This window comes from Anolis sagrei, chromosome 3, assembly GCF_037176765.1.
Source record: "Anolis sagrei isolate rAnoSag1 chromosome 3, rAnoSag1.mat, whole genome shotgun sequence".
Lineage (NCBI taxonomy): Eukaryota > Metazoa > Chordata > Lepidosauria > Squamata > Dactyloidae > Anolis > Anolis sagrei.
The window spans coordinates 202,457,450-202,483,085 of NC_090023.1; the positions used below are offsets into that span (position 1 = coordinate 202,457,450).

Consider the following 25,636-nt stretch of genomic DNA (forward strand, 5'->3'; position numbering starts at 1 on the left):
TTCTGATGGTCTTTGGCGACCCCTCTGAAACCTCCTCGTGACACCCCCCCGGGGTCCCAACCCCCAGGTTGAGAAACGCTGATATACAGGGTTGCAATCATGTAGCCTAATCCTATGAATATGTAACTTAGCTCTGGTGCTTGCTTCCAGTCTGTCTGCATAGGACTGAAGCATTTACATGTTGCCTTTAATTTCACCAAAGGATTGAGAGATGAGAGCTCTAGTCTCCCACATATTTTCTTTTCTGGACAAGAATTTTTTAAAAGACACATAACCCAGTGTCGATTTCATTTGGATCTGGCTAAGGAAAATCTCTAAGCCTAGAATTATAAAGGAATAAAGAGAGGGGAGGGGGGAATGTCCCGAGTAAACCTTTAAAAATATGTTTCACCCTCTTTTTTGAAGGAGGAAGGATTTTTTCCCTTCGCAGCTATGCAGGGACACATCATAAAACACCTTTTGATCAACACAGGCTGTCAGAAGAGGGGGAAATAGTCTCACAACCATTTTTCAGGGGCCTTTTAGAGTATTTTTTTGGTACAAAAGCTGAAATTTGGCCTTGCTTTAATAAGAAAAAAGGACGAGTAAATGGAGGGCTGTGTTATGAGCTCTTGCAGGGGATGAGTCACCAACTGAGTGGGCTTGCAGGTCTGCAGCTGTGAATACTGCAGCAACAGAGTGTCTCCTGTCTCCCCAGAAGATGAAAAATAATGATTTTTCGGGATGAAATTTCCCCAAAACAACCGTCACTTTTTAAAGAATTGTTCAAGAGTGTTTTCCAATAGGGCCTCCATTCCTCCTCCTGTACATTATCATTTTGTCTATTTATTATAGACTGTTAAAATACATTTCGAGCATATCTGCGATATAATAGAATGCTCGATAGAATCCCTAACCTAGAATCATAGAGATGGATGAGATTACAAGGGCCATCCAGTCCAACTCCGTGCCATGCAGGAACACACAAGCAAAGCACTCTAGGCAGATAGCCATCCAGACTGCTTTAAAACCTCCAGAGAAGGAGACCCTACCACGCATATTCCACTATTAAGCAGCTCTTACCAATAGTAAGTTCTTCGTAATGTTTAGGTGCAATCTTCTTTTGTGTTATTTGAATCCACTGCTCCTTTTTCTAAACTCCAGGGCAGCAGAAAACTCTCAGGTTTCTTTCCTCCAAGCTAATCATATCCAGCTCCCTAAACTATTCCTCATAGGGTGTGGTTTCCAAACTTTTGATCATTTCGGTTCCAGCTTGTCAATAACCTTCTTGAATTGTGGCACCCAGAAGTAGACACAGTATTCCAGGTGAAGTCTGACCAAAGCAGAATAGAATTGGACTTTCCTCGGTCTAATAGACACTATACTCCTACTGATGTAAGCTAGACTTGCATTTGCTTTTTTAGCTGCTGCATCACAATGTTGACTCATTTGCAGCTTGTGGTCTAATAAAGACTCCTAGATCCCTTTCATATGCCTGTGCATTTCATTTTTGTTACTGAAGTATACTATAGTGCATAAACCGCATTGAGTCGCCTGTTTGGGCTGAAAAATGCGGTATAGAAATAAAGCAAATAAATAAATTTCCCCGTGTTGAAATTAATTTTGTTAGTTTTGGCTCTTCTCGCTAATCTCTTTTGGATTCTGATCCTGTCCTCTGGGGTATTAGCTATCGCTCCCAATTTTGTGTCATCTGCAAATTTGATGTGTGCCTTCTATCCATTTCATCGAGTTAAGTGTCTCAATGGTGGTATAAAAATATGGAAGACTACGCAAAAAAAGAGAGAGAGGCCTTTTAATTTGCTAAATTGTCAACATTTATGTTTGTGTACAAATATTTTTTCCAAGCAAAACAGTAATGAGTGCTTCTTGAAGCCACATGATTGCATCCACTCCATCTCTAGCTTTATTGAGGGTAGTGATGTGTCAGAAATTGCAAACAAATGATACCATGAAAGTGTAATTATGCGTAGCAGTCATGGCTGATGCAAATTGATCTGCATTGTGTTCATGCAAATTTCTAACTGATTACCCACCCACCTCCATGTAGCAGAACATCTGCAAACTTAACTGCTATCCTTTGATTTATTCTCCTTTTTCACTGACTCCCTGGAATGATTTGACTATTTGTCTGCCTTCAGTTAATTATGGTGTCCACAATGAGGTTTTGATCCTACAAATTACTGCATTGTCTCAGCATTTTATAGTATGTCATAGCAGTGGTGTAGGATTATGCTGGCCTTATGCAAAACATCTGGCCTGGCATCAGATTCTACGTGTTCCTTGAATATGGAAAGAATCTGCTGCCATCTATCAGCAACAACAGGACAATGCATCTTGATCTAAAAAATATTCAATGAGCACTCAAGCTTAGTGCTTTATAGTCCTTCAATTGCTGGCTTGTGCCCGCAGGACTGAAGACTGACAGATTGCAGGTCCGAATACGGGGAGAGCGTGGATGAGCTCCCTCTGTTCAGCACTGAAGCGATGGTCCTCCTCCATCAACTCCGCTGGATTGGCCACATTGTCCGGATGCCCGATCACCGTCTCCCAAAGCAGTTGCTCTACTCCAAACTCAAGAATGGAAAACGGAATGTTGGAGGACAGGAAAAGAGATTCAAAGATGGCCTCAAAGCCAACCTCAAAAACTCTGGCATAGACACTGAGAACTGGGAAGCCCTGGCCCTTGAGCGCTCCAGCTGGAGATCAGCTGTGACCAGCAGTGATGCAGAATTTGAAGAGGCATGAATGGAGGGTGAAAGAGAGAAACATGCCAAGAGGAAGGCGCGTCAAACCAACTCCGACGGGGACCGCCTCCCACCTGGAAACCAATGCCCTCACTGTGGGAGAAGATGCAAATCAAGAATAGAGCTCCACAGTCACCTACGAACCCACCGCCAGGACACCGAACTTGGAGGACCATCATCCTCGAACTACAAGGGATCACCTAAGTAAAGTAAGTAAGTAAGTCAGCTCCGGCTCCCCATGCAGGGACATGAGAGAAGCCTCCCACGAGGATGGTGAAACAAAAAAAATTGGGGCATCCCTTGGGCAACGTCCTTGCAGTTGGCCAATTCTCTTAGACCAGAAGCGACTTACAATTTCTCAAGTCACCCCTGACATGTAAAAAAAAACCTGTCTACTTTTAAATTATGTAAATCATCTGTGGTCCTTATTTGTGTTTTCTTAATGTGTAACTGTAAACCTGCCTTTGTACTTTTTTCCTTTATTTTCTTCAGTCATTGTTGTAAGTGTTTCTTGTTTTCTGCTAGTAGTATGGTGCCTATATTAAATTGCTGATATTCCTTCCTCCATATCTTACATACGCATAGTTAAAGCAATGGTATTCCCTGTAGCAATCTATGGATGTGAGAGCTGGACTCAGAGGAAGGCTGAGTGAAGGAAGATAGAGGCTTTTGAACTGTGGTACTGGAGGAAAATTCCGAGCGTGCCTTGGACCGCAAGATGATTCAACCAGTCCATACTCCAGGAAATAAAGCCTGACTGCTTATGGGAGAGAAGGATCTTAGAGGTATTTTGGCCACATCATGAGAAGACAGGAAAGCTTGGAGAAGACAATGATGCTGGGGAAAATGGAAGGAAAAAGGAAGAGGGGCCAACCAAGGGCAAGATGGATGGATGGTATCCTTGAAGTGACTGGATTGACCTTGAAGGAGCTGGGGGTGGCGACGGCAGACAGGGAGTTCTAGAATGGGCTGGTCCATGAGGTCACGAAGAGTTGGAAACGACTGAACAAATGAGCAACAAGAACAAGCTTATTGGAGGGAAGAATAGAAGAGGTCAAGATGAAGTACTTTGGCTACATCATGAGAAGAAAGAAAAGCTTAGAGAAGACAATGATGCTGGGGAAAATGGAAGGAAAAAGGAAGAGGAGCCGACCAAGGGCAAGATGGATGGATGGCATGCTTGAAGTGACTGGATTGACCTTGAAGGAGCTGGGGGTGGTGACGGCCGCCAGGGAGCTCGGGCGTGGGTTGGTCCATGAGGTCACAAAGAGTTGGAAACGACTGAACGAATGAACAACAACAAGCTCATTGGAGGGAGGAATAGAAGAGGCCAAGATGAAGTACTTTGGCCACATCATGAGAAGAAAGGAAAGCTTAGAGAAGACCAAAATGCTGTGGAAAATGGAAGGAAAAAGGAAGAGGGGCCAAGGGCAAGATGGATGGATGGCATGCTTGAAGTGACCTTGAAGGAGCTGGGGGTGGTGACAGCCGACAGGGAGCTCTGGCATGGGCTGGTCCATGAGGTCACGACTGAACGAATGAACAACAACAATACAGCTGAATAAAACCCCACATTATCTGCTTTGAACGGGGATATAGGGCAGTGTGGACTCAGGTAACCCAGTTCAAAGCAGAGATTGTGGAATTTTCTGCCTTGATATTCTGGGTCTATGGCTGTGTGGAAGGGCCCTTTAAGGGAGATGGTCTCAGGCTGCTCTTAAAGAGACAGTAGCCTCTGGGCTACTAAATGTGGTGGCCCCGCCCCTCCGCTTCCACGTGCCCCTTCCTTCTGCCTCCGGAGCTGAACATGGCTGCTGCGGCTGGAGCGCTGCGAAGGGTGCTGAAGCCTTCGGTAAGCGCGAGATCGTCCCAGGAACCCGTGCCTAGATTTCAGCCCCTTGAAGCCAAAGCAAGGAGGGTGCTGCATTCTCCCGTTGCATTTTTGCTCTGAAGAGCATTGCAATGGCTTGAACTTCCTGCCCTTGGAGCAGCCCGGGCCTTCAGCACGCCTTTGGAGGTTAAGCCCCCCCCCCCCCCCCCGTCTTGCAAAGGTGCCACCCAGCCTTGCATCTACACCAGGCATGGGCAAACTTGGCCCCTCCAGGTGTTAGGGACTTCATCTTCCAGAAATCCCAGGCAGCTTACTAGCTGTTAGGAATCGTGGGAGTTGAAGTCCAAAACACCTGGAGGGCCGAAATTTGCCCACTGTAGAATTAATGCAGTTTGGAACTGCCATAGGTCAATGTAGATCAAGGGAGTTGTACTTTAGCCTAAACGACCTCACCAAACTACAACTCCCAGGTTTCATAGCATTGAGAATCATGGGAGCTGTAGTTTGGTGAGTTTCCAAACACTCGGGTAAAGGTAGACATTTCCCCTTGACATTAAGTCCAGTCGTGTCCGACTGGGTGTTGGTGCTCATCTCCATTTCTAAGCCGAAGAGCTGGCGTTGTCTCTAGACACCTCCAAGGTCATGTGGCCAGCATGACTGCATGGAGCGCTGTTACCTTCCCACTGGAGTGGTACCTATTGATCACATTTGTATGCTTTCGAACTGCTAGGTTGGCAGAAGCTGGGGCTGACAGCGGAAGCTCAACCCGGAATCGAACCTGTGACCTCTCAGTCAACAAGCTCAGCAGCTCAATGCTTTAACCCACTGTGCCACTGACTTCACCAAACTACAACTCCCAAGTTTCATAGCATTGAGAATCATGGGAGTTGTAGTTTGGTGAGTTTCTCAACACTCGGGTAAAGGTAGAGGTTTCCCCTTGATATAAAGTCCAGTCGTGCCCAACTCTGGGTGTTGGTGCTCATCTCAATTTCTAGGCCGAAGAACCGGTGTTGTCCATAGACACCTCCAAGGTCATGTGGCCAGCATGACTGCATGGAGCGCTATTACCGTCCTGCTGGAGTGGTAACTATTGATCACATTTGTATGTTTTCGAACTGCTAGGTTGGCAGAAGCTGGTAAGCCTGGGCAATGTATGGCTCTAAATGGTTCTAAAGTACATACAAAACTAAAGTTCTGGTGGTGAAAATTTCAAAACTCTCAAAATTTCATTATAAATGGCAGTTCTTAATTGGTTCTATCATAAAAATCACCAATAATGAAATAATAATTAAAATTTGAAACTTTTGTTAGAGTTCTGAAATTTTCACCACCAGAACTTTAGTTTTGTAAGTACTTTAGAACCATGCATTGCCCAGGCCTAGAAGCTGGGGCTAACAGCGGAAGCTCACCCCGCTCCCCGGATTTGAACCACCGACCTTTTGATCAGCAAGTTCAGCAGCTCAGTGATTTTACCCGCTGTGCCACTGAGTGGTCCTATGGAATCATGGCATTTAGTAGCCCAGATCAAACTTTTGGCAGAAAAGGCTAAAGACCTTATTAAAAGTACAATTTCCATGATCCCATAACATGGAGCCATGGCATTCCAGCTGCATTCATTCTACAGTGCAGATATCATGCGTTGCACTCAAATCCTTAGAGGACAACACTTCTCTGCTTAGGGTCGTATCTAGGTTTTTACAGCACTATTATTCCACCCTAGCTGCCATGGTGACATAGGGTGTGTCTGACACCACTGATATTACAGAATTAATGCAATTTGGTGCCGTTTTAAACTGCCCTGGCTCAATGCCATGGAATAATGGGAGTTATATGTATATTTTGTGAAGTCTTTGGCCTTCTTTGCCAAAGAGTGCTTGTGCCTCACCAAACTACAACTCCCACGATTTCATAGCATTGAGCCATAGCATGAGATCACACTGCATCAATTCTAGTGCTGAGCTGCATTGATTCTACAATGTAGTAGAGGCACACTAAGTGCCATGGCTCTATGCTAAATAATCATAGGGATTGTAGTTTTGAAAGGTCCTTAGCCTTTTCTGCAAAAGAGCTTGGTCCCCTATTAAACTACAGCTCCCATGATTCCATGGTGGTTAAAAAGGCCACTGTGGAGCCACCCATAGTGTGGGATTCTGGGATTTGTAGTTTAAGTAAGGACATTCAGAATTCTCAGCCAGAGGACTACAAACCCCATAATTCCACAGGGTTTTGCCATGGTAGTTAAAGCAGAATAGTAGTGCTACAACTGTGCAGTATGGTAGGACTCTGAAATTGTAAACCTAAGTGCAGGAAACTGTCAAATTAACAATTTGGGAGCTGATCCGAGGGCCCTTTCAGACAGGCCCTATATCCCAGGATCCGATCCCAGGTTGTCTGTTTATCCCAGATTATCTGGTAGTGTGGACTCGTATAATCTATCTTAAAGCAGAAAAACTGGCATCGGATCCTGGGATATAGGGCCTGTCTGGAAGGGTCCTAAGAGTCTTTCCGGTTGAAGGATGGAGTAAGCCTTTCTATCTGAAGGTGGGGTGGGTATAAATGCTCCAGTTAAACTTGCCCTCTGTAAAATGAGTTTCTTTTGCACCTTCACACTGTATTAAACCCTGAAGGAGAGGTAGTTGATGTTTTTCTGCTGGACTTTGGTTTCAGGTTCCCCCAGTGGATACCAAAAATCTGTGGGTGCTCAAGTCCCATAGTAAGTACAGTAGAGTCTTGCTTATCCAACATAAATGGGCCAGCAGAACGTTGGATCAGCGAAAATGTTGGATAGTAAGAAGGGATTAAGGAAAAACCTATTGAACGTCAAATTACGTCATGATTTTACAACTTAAACACCAAAACACCATGTTTTACAACAAATCAACAGAAAAAGCAGTTCATTACACTGAAACGTTATATAGTAATTACTGTATTTACGAATTTAGCAGCAGAACATTGCAATGTATTGAAACAGCTGTGGATCCGGGCGGGAGTTAGACTGCGTTGAATAATACAGAACGTTGGATGAGTGAAGGTTGGATAAGCAAGACTCTACTATAAGATGGTGCCCATTATATAAAATGAAATAACAAAGGTTTGCTTTTGGGGTTGCATAGAAATATTTTCAAGCTGTGGATGGTTGAATCTGTGGATACGGAGAGCCACACAGTCTCCAAGTTACGAACAAGATAGATTCTGTACATTTGTTCTTAAATTGAATTTGTATTTAAGTCAGAACAGGTACATGTTTTAAAAGTGTAGCTCCAACCATATAATATAATATAATATAATATAATATAATATAATATAATATAATATAATATAATCTATATAAATAAAATGTAATGTTCATTTGTGGGATTAACATAACTCAAAAACCACTAGATGAATTGACACAAAATTTGGACATAATACACGTATCAGGCCGAGTGACCATCACTCATAAAAACACTGAAAAATACAGCAGAAGAGATTTGAAAAGGCAAAAAAAAATAAAAATACATTACAATGCATGTGCAAAACCACATATACACACATATACACACACAAAACACATATACACAGAGTGGGCCACAGCAACGCGTGGCAGGGGACGGCTAGTATAATATATATTAGTTTTCAATAGCATAGGGAAAATTGAACACTCCTGTGGCGTTTCTTTTGCTGCCTGTGCTTCTGTTCAGAAGATTTCACCTCACTTTCTGCCCCTGTGATAATTGGATTTTGGAAAATTTGGCTTGTTATAAAAACAAGGATTGGAGATAGAGCTTCAGTGGAGACACTTTCCCCCTATAATATACTCTTTCAGGAGTGAAGTTCCCTTCCATGGGGTAGATTTCTTTCACTTCCGGTTGTCTCACCCCGGTTCTTAACTAGGAGTTGTTTGTAAATCAGATGTTTGTAACTTGGAGACTGCCTGTACTGTTAGAACTTCCACCCTCTCCTTTCACCCATTTAGTGCTGTGCGTGTTTTGAATGGAAGAATTGTGTCTTATCCAAATCTGGAAAGAGGTCTCTCTCCTGCTTGTTGCATGTTTGGATCCAAGATGCCTTCTTTTTCTTCCCAGGCTGCCTGGACCACCACTTTCTCCTGGAAGACATGCCTTTCCCCTGCCAGACGGTGTCTCCCTGGATTTGCGGCTACATGCGGGCAGAAGAGCACTAGTACCAGTGTGGTGCCACCTTTTCCTCGGCACCATTATTGTACCAGTAAGTCCATTCTAGTGGAAGGGTTCCATTGTGTCGTCTTACTTTTCACTTAGTGAGCTTCGCTTGAGCAATTTCTTGCATCTCCCTCACTCCTTGATTAAGTGGCTGCTACAAACACACTGTATCGACTCAGGATGCATCTACACAATAGAATTATTGCAGTTTGGCACCATTTTAGCTGCCAGGGCTCAATGCAGATCATGGGAATTGTAATTAGAGCTGTGGTGGCACAATGGGTTAAACCTTTGTGCTGGCTGAACTGCTGACCTGAAGGTTGGCAGTTTGAATCCACGAAAAGGGGTGAACTCCTGTCTGTCAGCCCCAGCTTCCCAAGTGAGGACATGAGAGAAGCCTCCCACAGGATGATAAAACATCCAGGTGTCTCCTGGGCAATGTCCTTGCAGACAGCCAATTCACTGACATCAGAAGTGACTTGCAGTTCCTCAAGTTGCTTCTAACATGATTTTAAAAAAGGGAGTTGAAGTTTTTACAGAGTCTTTAGCCTTGGTGCCTCACCAAACAACAACTCCCAGGTTTCAAGGCATTGAGACATGGCAGTCAAACTGATGTCAGGTTGCATTCGTTCTACAGTACAGGAGCATGTTTGAGTAGATACTGAGCAACACAAATACACACACAAGGCCGCAAATATTTTCAGAAGTTTTTGCTCGTTTTACATACAGGAACATAGTGAATGTCCAGCTTTTTTCTTATAATACCAACACTTTGTGCTTTCTCTCCCTTTTCCTAGGCCCTCCAGCTTCTGTTCCTGCTGTCACTCAACATGCTCCCTATTTTAAGGGCACTGCTGTCGTTGATGGGGATTTCAAAGAGCTGAGTTTGGATGACTTTAAAGGGAAATATCTGGTTCTCTTCTTTTACCCCTTGGATTTGTAAGTGAACATTCAGATGTCTTATCTTTTAAACCTTTGGACTGCAAATGTTTTGTGGCGATAAAGGAATCCGTTGGTGGGTTTGCTTTCACTTCACATTAGGCCTTTTGGGGGAAAGTACAATATATCTTTTGTGTAAATGATAAAAATGAACTGGAGGCAGTCTTATCATTGACTTGTTGTGTTATGGATCTCAGTGTGTTGTGAATGTATGTGAGGCAGAAAAAATAAAAAGGTGACTGATATATTCATAAAACTCCTGTCTAAATACCCTAAGAGCACCAGACCTGTCCGATCTTGGATGCTAAGCAGGATCAGCCTTGGTTACTACTTGGATGGGACACCGCCAGTGAAAACCTGGTGCTGTTGGCTATATTTTAGAGGAAGAAATGGGCAAAACCACCTCTTGAGCATTGCTTTGCTTTAAAAAAAACCCTGTGAATAATTCACAGGTTTGCCATAAATGAATGGGAAACTTGAATCCACACACAAACAGTCACAAAAAATATCATAAAAAGAAATGTTATATAGATCAGGGAGGGGGAATATATGACCTTCAGATTTTGTTGTACTACAGTTCCTATCATCGCTCGCAGTGGAAAAAATCTATTGCACTGTGTAACATGATTTTTGTCCCTGGCATATAAATGTAATTTCCTACTTGGTTCTATCATAAAGACATGGAAAAAGTTAAACTGCAAAAACTTGGTTTTTGTGAGACATGCTGTAGCACATTTTGCTACAGTTTTTTCAATGAATATCTCATAGAGTCTCAACCAATTCAACCTAGTTTGTGGCAGTCACAAAAACAAAGTTTCTGGAGTTTAACAAGTACTTTCAAAGTAAGTACCGCACAGTTAAACAGGAAATAACACTTTCAAACCACAAACAGAAAAAAAATCAGGGAAAGTCAAGGACATCAGTGAAAATGTCAAGGGAACTATTGTTGAGATATACTCGAGTAATGGACTTTTTAGACACTGCTGCAAGAGGACAGTTTGTATTTGTTGCAGTTGAATGTAGTGATGCACACATGTTCCAAAAAAACCCTCTTATTATGGTTGTAAAATAAAATAAAATGTAATCCTGTATGTGATAGCATTATGTTATTATAGAAATGCTGACAGGTTACTTGGAATCAGTTATAGTTGATTTGAAAGTATGTTTTGACAAAGTTCAGGAAATGGGGACTTTCTGGATTTAGTACCCAACCAGCATTTTTTCTAGGCAGCTGTGAAGTCCAATCCTGCCAGAGTTTACCTGCATTGGAAAAATGAAATTAGTTTAGTAAAATAGTAGTAAAAATGAGTTTTTAGAAACTAGATTTTTTTGGGAGTAGAATTGAGGTTCACTATTGCATGCAGTTTGGCAGAGACCTTTTCTAGAAAAATACATTATTTTTTTTTATTGATTTATCACAATTATTACATACTGTTGCATTTTATACATCAACCTCTTTAACATATTGTTTTGTTGTTTTGCTTTGACATTTCCTCCCCTTTTCTCTTTTTTCCCCCCTTTTTTCACCTCTGTGCTCCCCTCCACCCGTCTCAAGCCACATTTTTTACATTTCATCTGTCCAAAATTTCATTTCTTCTTGTGACGGTAATTTTCCTTCCTTATTTTTTAATCCATTTACCACAAATTTACCCCATATAGCATCAAAATCACTTTGTTTCCATATACCTTTTTTAACCTTTAATATACATGTCAGTTTATCATTTAATGCCATTTTCCATGCTTCCTTGTACCACTCCTCTATTCGTATATTCATTTCTTTTTTCCAATTCCTTGCTATGAGCAGTCTTGCTATAGTTAGTAAGTTTGTTATCGCTTCTTTATCCTCCTTTTTCAGTTGCTTATTGGTATATAATGATAATAAGGCTATACTAGGACTTTTGTCTATTTTCGTATTCATTATGCTTTCTATTTCTCTAAATACTTTCTCCCAAAAATTATTTACATATTTACATTGCCACCACATATGTATATATGTTCCTGGTTCTTTACATCCTCTCCAACAATTTGTTGAATTGTTTTTATTCATATATGCTATTCTTACCGGTGTTAAGTACCACTTCCATATTAACTTGTAATAATTTTCTTTAACACGTATCGATAGGTTTTTTAAATGTCTTTGTCCCCATAACTGTTGCCACTCTATTTCACTTATTTTTATCCCTAAATCCTCTTCCCAAATCTCCTTAAGGGTACTCTTTTTCGTTTTCCCATCCTTCATTTCAATTAGTATCTTATAGATTTTGCTAATTATACCTCTCAAGTTTTCGTGCTCTTCTACTGCCCTTCCCTTCTGTATTATTTGTTCAAATTGATTGAGTTGGTTTCCGTTTCTATTATTTTTTTTCCAGTTTATTAACCATTGTTCTAGTTGTATACAATGAAACCATGATAATTTTATTTCTTTAAACTCTTCCAACATCCTTTCCCTCTTCATTTCCGCCTTCATCCAATCCCCTATTCTATCTAAATTTATTTCCCTTACCTTTTTATCCATTGCTTTTTTTAAATTTTTTGGGAATTTCTTTTCCATCACTATTGGGGTTATAATTGATCCTTCCTTTATTAACCTCCCCTTGTATTTATTCCATACTTTCAGTATGTTGCTCAGCATTGGGTTTCTAATTTCCCTCAGTTCTTTTCTAGTAAGTTGTTTAAAAAATATATTCCAAGTTTCATCTTCCACTTTTCCTGATTCATTACTAAGCCAATCTATTCCCTCTTTTTTAACCATTCCTTCTATAACCAAATTTAATCTACTTGCTTCATAATATTTTTTTATATTAGGTAGTGCTAGTCCACCCTCCTTTTGCGATCTATACCATAACTGTTTATTTAGCCTATTTCTTTTACTTCCATTGCAGTACTTATTAATCATTTGTTGCCATCTAATTAGCTCTTCTTCTGTAATTTGAAGTGGTAACATTCTAAATATAAAATTTATCTTTGGAAGTATTTTCATTTTTACTAATGCTATTCTTCCAAACCAGGATAAATGTATACCTTCGTACTCTATTAACTTTTTCTGAACTTCTTTTCTTAAAGTTACTACATTTACTTCCTCTATCTCTTTTAAATCCTTAGTTATTATTACTCCCAAGTATTTTAATTTATTCTTAATTCTTATTCCCATTTTTCTCTGCTCTATAAATTTTTTTTCTTCTTCTCTTGTATAATTGAGTAGCATCATTTCTGACTTATTCCAATTAACTTGTAATCCCGTTGCTTTCCCAAATATCTCCAAATGTTCTTTTATTCTATCTATTTTCTCCGCTATATTTTCTATAAATAACAATGTATCGTCAGCGAATAAGCTCACCTTCTGTTTCTCCTTTTTTCCTAATCCTTCTAAATTTTTATCGTTCCTTATATTATTAGCAAAAAGTTCTATCACCATAGCAAATAATATCGGGGACAAAGGGCACCCTTGTCTAGTTCCTCTAGTCACTTTTATTTCGTTTGTCACTCCATCATTTATAGTTATCACTGCTGAATTCTTTGAATAAAATTGTTTTAGTACTCCTTTTATTTTATTTCCCATTCCAAATTTATTCACTATTTCCCCTAGTGTCTCCCATTCCACACAATCGAACGCTTTAAAAATGTCTAATGATAGTATCCCTGCTTTTCCCTTCCCCTCTTTAACCCAATGAATTTTATTCAGTGCTCTCCCTATCAAATTTGACATTTGTCTTCCTTTTATAAACCCACACTGATCTTCTTTTATGTACTTATACATACATTTATTCATTCTGTTAGCTAATATCGCGGACAATATCTTTGCATCCTGGTTTATTAATGATATGGGCCTGTATGACCCTGGGTCTGTTAAGTCTTTGTCAGGTTTGGGTATTAATATTATTAATGATCTCCTCCATGAATCGGGTATTTTATCTCCCTTCATTATTCCATTATACAATTCCAATAATTTTGGGGTTAAAACTTCTCTAAAGCTTTTATAATATTCTGTCCCTAGACCATCCAGGCCTGGGGCTTTCCCTACTTTTAATTTATTAATGACTTCCTCTATTTCTTTTTTCTTAATAGGTTGGTCCAATAGCTCTTTATCTTTCTCCTCCAGCTTACTCTCCCAATTTTCTTCCACGTATTTCCTGATTGCCTCTATGGGACATGCTTTAGTTTGATATAGATTTTTATAAAATTCCTCAAATACTTTCAATTTTTCTTTCATAGCTCTACATAATTTACCTGTTTTATCTTTTATCGTGTTTATCATTCCTTCCATTTTCTTTTTCTGTGTTGATTTGGCTAGGATCTTTGAATTCCTATCACTAAACTCAAAATATTCCCTCCTTAAATAAATTAAATTTTCTTGTACTTCGTCTATTTCTATTTTATCCAATTCCTCTTTTTTTGCTCTTAACCTAGCATAAATTCGTATATCTCTCTTTATTACATATGCTTTTTCAATCTCTTCTATTTCTCTTTCTAGATTCCTTTTCCTTTCTTCTTGCCTTCTTTTTAAGTTAATTGTCTCTTTTATACATAACCCTCTGGTCACTGCTTTCATAGTATCCCATAGGACTCCTTTTGTCACCCCCTTTTCGTTGAAGCCCCATATTTCTTGCCATTCTGCTTGCACTTTATCTACTATCTCTTTATGATTTAGTATTCTTGTGTTTAACCTCCACCTTTTCATTTTATCATAATCACATTTCAACGCAATCTCAATTGAAACCAAGGCGTGATCCGAAATCTTAATCATACCTATATCAGCATTTAGCACTTTACTTGTCATGTTCTTGGAGACAAAAATATAATCAATTCTTGTATACACCTTGTGTACCGATGAGTAATGTGTATATCTACTTTCATTCCCTTTTACCAATCTCCACACATCCTTTAATTGCCATTTATTCATTACTCTGCTTAAATCCGTTGTTTCAATATTTCTAGCTTTTGATGCTATCGTAGTTTTATCCTTCTTCAAGTCCATACAGCAATTACAATCTCCTCCAAATATTACATTTTGTTGATGATAATTCTCTATTTGCTCTAACACTTTTTCATAAAATTCTTGCTGTTTCACATTTGGTGCGTATACATTTACTAATACATATTTTTCCTCCCCTATTTCCCCATATATTATTATATATCTTCCCTCTTCATCTTTCAATACCTTGTTTATGACAAAATTGCATTTCTTTGCTATTATTATTGCTACTCCTCTTGACTTTGATGACCCAAAAGATGTTTCATAGTTCCTTATCCAGCTCGACTTTAGCTCACTCGAGCCCCGTTTATTTTGATGTGTTTCCTGTAGGAAGATGGCGTCCGCCGCGTCCTTCTTCAGTAGAGATTCAATCCGCCTTCTCTTAATTACCGTCCCCAGTCCCCTCGTGTTCAGCGTTGAAATTCTTAATTTATGGGACATCATTTCCCTTTCCCTTTAAAAGCTTTTTTGTGGCTTGAAACAACGTGAACCCTTGACCCTTTCCCTCCCCTACCCTTAGTCCCCATTTCCCCCTCCCCCCCAATCCCCCCGCTTCCCTCTTTCCCCCCTTCCTCCCCTTCCAATCTTCGGGACTTCTCGTCCCAATCATGGCCCCCGGCCTTCCCAATTGGGGAGGGGGGGGGGTGAAGTCATCCTGTGGCCCAGAGTCTTCCTCCCCCCGAGTGCTCATTTTAGATAAAAAATAAAAAAAGCGTTGTTGCAGTGTTTAATTTCTTCTTACATCTCGATTCCTCCAATGGCACCAATTAATTCCTCCATTTCTCCTCCATCCGGATCCTTTTCCTCCTCCTCCTTCCGGTCTCTTTCTTGTCTTCTTACTATTCCAAGCTCCTCCAGTAATTGATAACCTTGTTCCAGTGAATCTATTCTGTATCTCTTGCCTTTCCATTGGAACTTAAGAAAGATAGGGTATCCCCAGGTATACAAAATTCCAGCTTTCATTAACTGAATCGTGATAGGTTTCATTGAGTATCTCCAATTCTTGGTTTCTGGGCAGTAGTCGTTAAATATCTCCAATTTTGAATCACCCATCTTTAGGTAATCAGGATTCTTCTTAAGTATTTTCATCAGGTCTTCCTTCTTTGCAAAATTGTGGAATCGAATTATTATATTTCTGGGTGTTATTTTATTTCTTCTAGCCGGGAGGCGATGAGCTCTCTCTATATCCAATTCTGACCAGTTCAATACCGGCGTAATCTTTTGCAGCCACTTCAGGATTTCAGCTTTCAGGTCTTCTTTTTTGTTCCCTTCTGGATAATTTTTAATTATTGCATTATTCCTTCTTTGATTGTCTTGCATATAAACAAACTTTCTTTCCATATCTGAAAGTCTATTTTCATTTTGTTGTGTTTGCCGTTTAAGTACAAGTTGTTCCTGTTTGTTTTTTTCAATTTCTGCTTTATTCGTTTGTATTTCTCCATGTATTGTTTTCAAGGTTTCTTGTATTGCCTGGAATTTTTTATCTGAACTTTTTCGTTCCATATCTAATTCTGATTTCATTTCTTTAGCACTGGTCAGGATATCTTGTTTTAATAGCTGAGTCTCACTTTTGATCAGATCTGCTATTTTATTTAACATTTGACTATTGCTCATTTCTTTCTCTGATTTCCCCAGTTCTTCCCTCTCACTTCTTCCTTCTGATCCAACTGGTTTTGCAGTTAGACATGGCATTGATGTTGAAACTCCGCTCACTGATTGGGGAGGGGTCCGTTTTAGCTGATTTCCCTTTTGAAGGGGAGGGCTGCGTCTAACTGCACTCATGTCTTTAGGAAGCTGAGGAGCCTGGGGAGCTTCAAGATTTTCCAACCTGTTCAATCCAGTAAGCCTTACAAGCCTTGCAAGAGATCTGTCCGAGGGCTTGGTACGTTCCCACAGAGGGTTTTTTGGAGTCTCTCTTGGTGTGTCTTTCCCTTGGTGTGTCTTCCTACTCCTACTCATTCAGTCCATTCAATCATTCAGCACAGTCCAAAAATTTCCAACCAGATATGTCTGTATCACTTGCAGCTTTTCCCTTATACCGAAGGGTTTGCTTTAACTGATAATAATAACTCACTCCTTCTTCATAGGAAAGGCATGCTTTTGATCATTGCTTTGGACATTGCTTTTGCCTTCCAAATCATTTAATTCAGTCTCTCCAAAAGTTTTTCTTTAAGTAGGAAAGCTTATGACGCACTTGAATTAATAGGTTAGTTTCACTTTCGGCCGGAGCGGCCAGCCAACTATCCAGAGTTCATAAATCAAAAGCAATTAAACGGTAGTAATTTACCTTTAGACTCCTCTTTTTTCAGCTCCTTAGACACACCACACTTTCGCCTCTTTTCCAGTCCATAAAGAGAAATCCTTGATCCATTTATCACTGCATTCTGATCTTTTTGCACGGGAGCTACCAGGGAGACGTCTTCTACTCGACCATGATGGCTCCTCCCCAAAAAAGTTCTGTCGCTTTTCAGTGTTATAAGTTACTTTATTGAAGCTCTGTTCTTGGTATATTTTAGTGTGATTCCAAACTTGTCAAGCCTCTGTTTGTTTGTTTTTGGGTCCTTCCACATAGCCATATAACCCAGAATATCAAGACAGCAAATTCCACAATATCTGCTTTGAACTGGATTTTCTGAGTCCATACTGACATGTATTCCAGTTCAAAGCTGAAAATGTGAGATTTTATTCAGCTGTGTAGAAGGGGCCTTTAGGTAAACATCACTAATGTTACAGATTTGCTGGAACCACTTCTGTACCAGTTATTTTTGTCTATAAAAACTAAAACTAGTAAGTGCCATGTGGCTATTGCTTACAAAATGGATCTCTTGGAAATACAATATTTTGTACTTAGGTAAGGATTAAATAAAAAAGATGGGGACAGGGAAGGTAAGTGTTTCCATTTTGATGATCTACTTCTCTATATTTTTTCTTGGCAAAATGATCTCTGGTTTTGACCTTTGAACTAAAAGACTGTGACTTAGACTGTTTATGAACATTCCTTTATGCAAAGCCTGCAAATATTTATTTTTGTGTTCTCTGAACTTTACAGTGGAAAAAAGTCAAATTCTGCTTTTTCAAAAAACTGACATCTGTGGCTTGCCCTTTCTTTACACTTTGCTTGTGCTTCTTCCTACTAGCACTTTTGTATGCCCAACGGAAATTATTGCTTTCAGTGACAAAGCAAATGAATTCCATGATGTGAACTGTGAGGTTGTTGCTGTGTCAGTGGATTCTCACTTTTGCCACCTTGCCTGGATAAACACACCACGAAAGGTATGAATGCTGTCTTTAACGGAACTGAGTTGTTATTTTGTTTTTCAATGATAGTACCTTTATCAGGGATCATACTTTTAAAATTGCTTTTTAAAAATTGCAAATACTAAATTATGATTGTGCTAATATTAAATCTGAAACAAAGCACAGTACTGTATCAGAAACATTTTTGGGTTGCTGTGAGTTTTCTGAACTGTATGGCCATGTTCCAGAAGCATTCTCTCCTGACTTTGCCCACATTTATGGTATATATTCTCAGATGTTGCCTGCCATAGATGTGGGCGAAACGTCAGGAAAGAATGCTTCTGGAACATGGCCATACAGCCTGGAAAACTCACAGCAACTCAGTGATTCCAGCCCTGAAAGCCTTCGACAACACATATAAACATTTCTGTACTGAATCAGTTTCTTTCTCAGATGCATTGAGATGAAAGATACTTTTCTATGTGAATGTAAATCTAGAGTAATCTTTCAAATGCCAATATTAACATTATTTATATCCTGCCTTTTCTCCAAAATTAGAACCAAAGGCAATATATATTTCACCAACTAGATTTTAGGCATTTTTTTTCAACTGCTGACAATAACCTGCTCTAGTTTGACTGCTAACTATTGGGCATTAGTCTAGCCTCTCAAACATGGATAGTTTAATTAATTGGTATTCTTTATTTTATTTCTCTGCAGGTTGGCATGAGCCAAAGACAAAGTGAAATGATAAAATTAGTATAGCTTATTGATCAAATCTGAATTATTGTTTAAGTAATATATGAAGAAGCAGTGATTATAAATGAATGTAACATAGTGATTTAATTCACTTCCCATTCATAACAAAAGAAAAGTTGAAAACTCTGTATGGTGGCCAGAACATGAAATTGGGCTACCATTCTGAAGACTTAACTGCTATATAACCTTTCTGCTGCAGAGCTGTTCTTGGTTTTTGGTAGGGGAGAATTTACAGATTGCTATTGCACAAAGACAAGGTGTTAGGGAAAACACAAAGTACTGATAAAAGTATTCTAAATCATTTAACCTTGGTGGTGCAGAGGGTTAAACCACTGAGCTGCTGACCAAAAGTTTGGTGGTTTGAATCAGGAGAGCGGGGAGAGCTCCCGTGGTTAGGCCAAGCTTCTGCCAACCGAGCAGTTTGAAAACTTGAAAATGTGAGTAGATCAATAGGTACCGCTTTTGTGGGAAGGTAATGGCGCTCTGTGCAGTCATGCTGACCACATGACCTAGGAGGCATCTATGGACAACGCCGTCTCTACAGCCTAGAAATGGAGATGAGCACCACCACCCCAGACATGACTAGATTTAATGTCAGGGGAAACCTTTACCTTTACCTTCTATAGAAACATCAGGCTGCATTGATTATATGACGTCAATTGAAGCTAATGTTTTATGCCAGCAGGAGAAAAAGTTCATTTAAATGATACAAATACTTAATGTCTGTCAGCCTTGAAGCCTGTGATTCCACGTGGGTAAATTTATGCATGTGCAAACTTTGTAAAATTGAATGGCCAGTGATCAACCAAGGTGACTCAGACGCAGACCACGGGAAGTCCCTGAACACTAATGATCAGCCTTGTCTCAAGGAGAAGTTGTTTATCTTCCCAGTTGTGGTGATGCTGTGAAATTCAATAGCAACTGGCACCTCAGTGCGCAAACAAGCTTACATATGTACACGAAGCAGAACTAATAACAAGATTCAAAACTGGCGAAAACCACTTAACAGAAGTAAAAAGCACCTAGCCTTATTTATTTTTCAAAGTGGTGTAACAAGTATTTCCAAAAAGTATTTCTTTTCATGAGATATAAAATAAAACAAGTTAAGAAAATAATAAAGAATAAGTTAATAAATTTGGATCAAACCAAAAATCAAAAACGCAAGACAATCCTTGCTGTAATGATTTAAATGTCCAGTGTCTTCTTTTCAGAGTCCATCCAGCTGCTTAGAAAAGATCAGTAGTAAAGCTTGTAAGCAATTAGAAAAGCTTGATGGCAATTAACTCTACCTGTTAACTTCCAAGTACTTGACATTCCATATAGTCTTTATGAATAATATGGGCTATTTACATGTGACAAACGGTAGTGGTGATCTGGACTGGGGTACTCCAGTGCTGCAAAAAATCAATATGGCCAGTTGCTAAGCCTGCTCCAGGACTGATGGGTGTCCGCACTGCATGTCCCTGAGCTGAGGAGTTAGCTGTAGAGCAGTGGTTCCCAACCTGTGGTTCCCCAGATGTTTTGGCCTTCAACTCCCAGAAATCCTAATAGCTGGTAAACTGACTGGGATTTCTGGGAGTTGTAGATCAAAACACCTGGGGACCCACAGGTTGAAAACCAGTGCTCTAGAGCATCTTGCAGCTTTCATTTTAGCATAGGAGAAGGCCACGTTAAGTCAAATAGACCCATTTCTCATGTGGATGCCATGGAATTCCATTTACTCCTGAGCCAACCTATTTGGCCTATAGTAATCAAGAACACTATCTTTCATAATTTTGTCTAATCTTTCAAGTCCATTCCAAACAGAGCTTATAAAAGTTACTTTTAACCTATAATTCCCAGAGCCCCCCATGGTACTGGTAAGGTGGATAGAGGATTCTGGGAACCTTCGTCCAAAATAACTTTGGTGTAAGCTTCAAATAGCCAATTCCATGCTGTGAGCAAACCTTTTCTGTTTGTCTGCCCCATATGTATTGCCAGTTAGCTACATTGGATTTTTCCATATTCTAGTGTTTTTATGTTAGATAAATTGTATCTCTGTCAGGTTTTTCTGCATGCCATGATTAATTTGTTCATTGAAAGGAAAATAATTAAAGTTGGCAGCAGACTTGGTTGGTTGGTGTGTCCATTAGGAAGTCAAACCTCTAACAAGATTAAAATCTGTGGTTGCTCCTTTGAAGTCAGTGGATTCTTTTTCCTGCATAGATGGGGCATATTTGCCCCCCTCAGATATTTTGGGCATTAGCCCTCCTCTTCCCTTACTGTTGATCCTGCGGGTTGGGGCTTTGCAGTGCCCAAGACTCTAGTTCTAGAATGTCAGTGCTTTCCACTCTCATTGTATCTCTTCTGATCTCTTTACTTTCTGGATAAGAATTTTAACACTGCTGCACATATTTTACATTGAGTTTTTACTTGCTGTTCTGTTGACACTATTGAGATGGGTCTTTGGGGCATTTAATATTTTTTTGTTTATCTAAGCAAAACTTATTTGATGTATTGTGGAAGGCTTTCATGGCCGGAATCGCTGGGTTGTTGTAAGTTTTTTGGGTTGTATGGCCATGTTCCAGAAGCATTCTCTCATGATGTTTCGCCTGCATCTATGGCAGGCATCCTCAGAGGTTGTGAGGTCCATACAGCCCAAAAAACTTAAAACAACATTTGAGTATTGCGACACTGCTAGGAAATATGAAGCAGCATATAACCTTTATTCAACTCTCAGTCCTAGCTTTCCTCATTTATTTGTTTATAATTGATTTTAACATAAGCCTATATCTGAAAAAGAGAAAAAAGAAATTCATAGTTATGTCTACACTGCAGAATTAAAGCAGTTTGACATCACTTTAATTGCTCAGTGCTTTTATGGCTCAATACTATGGAGTCTGTTGTTTGATGGAGTACCAGCACTCTTTGGCAGAGAAAGCTATAGACCTTGTAAAACTACAACTGCCATGATTCCATAGCATTGAGCAATGACAGTTCAACTGGTGTCAAACTGCATTCATTCTAGAGTAGAGATGCACCCCATGTCATGAAAATCTGTCTTCTTTTCATAGGCTCAGGTAAAGGTAAACCTTTCCCCTGACATGAAGTGTAGTCGTTTCAGACTCTGGAGGTGGTGGTCATCTCCATTTCTAAGCCAAAGAGCTGGCATTGTCTGTAGACACCTCCAAAGTCATGTGGCCAGCATGACTGCATGGAGTGCCGTTACCTTCCCGTTGAAGCGTTGTCTATTGATCTACTAACATTTGCATACTTTCAAACTGCTAGATTGACAGAAGCTAGGCCTAATAGCGAGAACTCACCCTTCTCCCCAGATTCAACCCACCAACTTTTCGATCAGCAAGTTCAGCAACTCAGCGGTTTAACCCGTTGCACTTCCAGGGGGCCTTCTTCATAGCCTTACTATCTCAATATATTTTATTCAAATCTTATTGTCAGTAAAGTTTTCATCATATAATCTTCCAGTTTAAACTAAGTTTTTGAGTCTGTCCCCAATTGAAACCTGAAATGCTACTTTTCTCTCTTTCATTAGAATGGGGGCTTGGGAAGTATGAATATCCCTCTTCTGTCAGACATAACGAAACAGATTTCCCGAGATTATGGTGTGCTTTTGGAAGGACCTGGTGTTGCATTAAGGTGAGAGACGTCTTAATGAATAACCATTATTATGTACATTGTTTGACTGCATTGGCGGAAATATATCCTAATGTTGTTTTTAAATAACAAAAAATGCTTCAGTTTATTAACCTTGGAAGATGAACTAGGATGGTTTTCTGTTCGTAGGCGTTGCTGTTCAAGGCACTCTAAGCAGAATTGGGAAATGTATGGCCATTCAGATGTTGGACAGTATTTCCCATGTTCCTGACCAGGGACTTTTCTGACTATAACTAATGTGAGATGCATTCCTCCAACAGCTAAAAGGCCATGTATTCCCTCCTTCCATTTAAGGAAAGGTTGTGTCAGATAATATTATCAGCAGGACCTCATAAGGCAACTAGACTAATCTTATTCTGACATGGCAGTTATGTGTGCAGGGGAAAATACATCTAAGGTATATCCAACTGTTTCCTTGTCTGAGACAATAGAAACTAGGCAACAATTATTTGGTTTAGTCTTGAGTATTTATTTTCAGTAATGTATGCTACCTTATAGCAGTTTGTGACCAGATTTTTAAAAAGTACATGAACTTTATCTCCAACACAATCTAAAACATTCAAACATTTTATTGGAATCCTCACTGTAATTCAAAACTGGGACTAAATTGAGGACTGGCCATTACCAAAGATCCCTGTTCAATCCAAGGCATGGTGAGAGGTAGAGTCAAAAAATATCAGTTGAGTGAGTTTTTTTCTGAAGTACTTGTTTTCTATTGTATACTCTTCTTGCTAAAGAATAAAGACTGATCTTTGTGTTGCACTGATTTTATTGCGTTTTTGTTGTCTTTATATTGCGTCAGTCTCCAGAATTGAAAGTAGGATATTTGCACAAAGCAGCTATGTTAAAAAAGCATTCACGGGTGTAGCCTGGAAAAGAATCTGTGGGAGGTGTATTTTTGCATGCCAGGCCCCTTAACATGTATGCATTCTTCTTTATTTCTTTGAAGGGGTCTCTTTATCATTGATCCTAATGGAATTATCAAGCATTTGAGCATCAATGACCTCCCAGTTGGTCACAGTGTGGAGGAAACGATCCGCTTGGTAAAGGCCTTCCAGTTTGTAGAGACGCATGGAGAAGTCTGCCCAGCAAATTGGACACCAAATTCCCCCACGGTGGGTTAGCAATTATAATACTCTGATGTGCAAATGTAACCAAGTCTCTAAAGCAGGGTATAAATATAAATATAATAATAATAATAATAATAATAATAATAATAATAATAATATTTGCTGCTCCTAATGTAACAATGAGATCTATCCATGTTGTCTGGAATGCTAACAAAATAACTGATCAATTAATAGGCTATTAAAATAATAAATAAGAGTGTACAGTATGAGCATCCCTTATTAGAAATGCTTGAACTAGAAGCAATTTAATTTCAGAATGTCTGTATTTGCATGTAAATAATGAGATATCTTGGAGATGGGACCCAGTTCTAAACATGAAATACATTTATGGCTCATAAACATCTTGAAAAGATTTGTGAGAAGGGCTGTTAGCTTCCAGGCCTTGCTGATGCACTCCTTCTGCTTTGCTATATGTCTCCGCTTCATGCATTTGAGTATAAAGGGCTAAAACATTTGCTAATTTGTGATATCTAGCAAGGAAATACTTGAGATTTCACCTGGTGACTTCAACACTAATTCGTTTAAGGTTTCAAGTAAACTATTCATTAGTTTACCTCAGGGGTCCTCAAACTAAGGCCCGGGGACCAAATATCACCCCCAAGGTCATTTACCCAGCCCTCACTCAGGGTCAACCTAAATCTGAAATGACTTGAAAGCACACAACAACAACAATCCTATCTCATCAACCAAAAGCAGGTCTACACTTCTCATTGAAATACTAATAATTTTATATTCGTTAAAATCGTTCATTTTAATTATTGTATTGATTTAAAGTGTTTTTTGCACTACAGATATGATATGTGCAGTGTGCATAGGAATTCACTCATGTTTTTTTTTTCAAATTATAATCCAGCCCTCCAACAGTTTGAGGGACTGTGACCTGGCCCTCTTTTTAAAAAGTTTGAGGACCCCAGGTTTAGAGGATTGTGGGTAGTTTGCAGAAATTAATTATTGCCTTTATTTGAATATATCTTTTAGTTTTTAAATCTTTTTTACTTTGCAGATCAAGCCAAATCCAGAAGGATCAAAGGAATACTTTGGCAAAGTCAATAAATAAGATCATGAACAGTAAAGAGCTACTATCGTGTTTCCTCAAGCCAGAAGCTGACAACTTGTGAAGGCAGCCTTGATTGTAATAAAAACGCACAATTATTTTAATAGTTCTTCTGATGTAAACATGGTTTATTTTTTAGGACTGTGGAGATGAGTAATTTTTTCGCCCAAGTAGGTGTAAGCACCACTGAAGGCTTGAACATCTCCTACATATAATAGCACTAGCAGAAAATATTTGTAATTAAAGAGAACTGTCTGAAGAAAAATAATTCTTGCCTACTATAATCACTCTGAAATGTCTTTCTGCTCTTTGATTAATCACAAAATAGTATACTAAAAGTTGTCTTCAGGAACTGGCTATCATTTTAATAGCCTGAAGCAAGGTACAAAACAGTCGGTACACAAGGGCTGCAGAGGGAAAGAAGTAAATTAATGTCAGTAAACTTTTTTCCCATTTGTCAATTCATAGCTTTTGCTTATCAAGCCTTGCTTCACCCACCTACTCTTTTTCTTGTGTTACATCAGAGCGCATTGTGGCCTGAGGTCTACATTTATGAGAATATTCCCATTTCAAATTTTCTATCCCTCCTCCTTCCTCTGGACATAGTGTGACTGGGCAGAGCATACAGATATTGATCCAAGATAACTATTCTGCAAATTAGTTCTTTGCATTCAGAGATGTGCTGTGTGGTACATCAGTCCCATCTATTCTTAAAATTTAGAATTAGCATCTTATGTTGCCATGTGAATTGCCTCTGAAATTATAGCAAGGAAGTATTTAAACTCATGCAACTATTATGCATATTAATATAGGCTGTCAAATACATTTGAATAATTAATAGGGTGAGATTGGTTCTGTTCATTTAGAAATAAACACAAAATGAAGCTGTGAACCAAAGCCTTTGCTGGTCATGTTCAAATCATTCGTGATACGTAGCAACTTTGCATAGTTTTGCTTTGGATGGGAAATTTCAAATTATTTTCAAATGGGTTATTTGTAATTACCAGTTGAAAATTAATGAATGATTCTATGAATTAAAAAAGCTTATTTCTGAAAACATCCATAGTATTTCTGTCAAACTGCAACAATGAGTTAAATATACTTGAGGAAAACAAAATGAGGGTATCCAGAAAATGGATATCAATGTTGGTTGGAT

At 39.3% G+C, this 25,636-nt stretch overlaps 1 protein-coding gene across 1 annotated transcript; it reads left to right on the forward strand.

Moving 5' to 3' along the window:
* The first annotated feature begins 4,495 nt into the window (after nucleotides 1-4,495).
* On the forward strand, nucleotides 4,496-24,589 carry PRDX3 (peroxiredoxin 3). The gene is made up of 7 exons (XM_060768523.2): nucleotides 4,496-4,596; nucleotides 8,640-8,781; nucleotides 9,533-9,674; nucleotides 17,784-17,919; nucleotides 22,175-22,278; nucleotides 23,246-23,411; nucleotides 24,430-24,589. Exons 1-7 carry the CDS (start codon nucleotides 4,552-4,554, stop codon nucleotides 24,481-24,483), a joined length of 789 nt encoding a protein of 262 aa, XP_060624506.2. The 5' UTR covers nucleotides 4,496-4,551; the 3' UTR covers nucleotides 24,484-24,589.
* The last annotated feature ends 1,047 nt before the right edge of the window (nucleotides 24,590-25,636 follow it).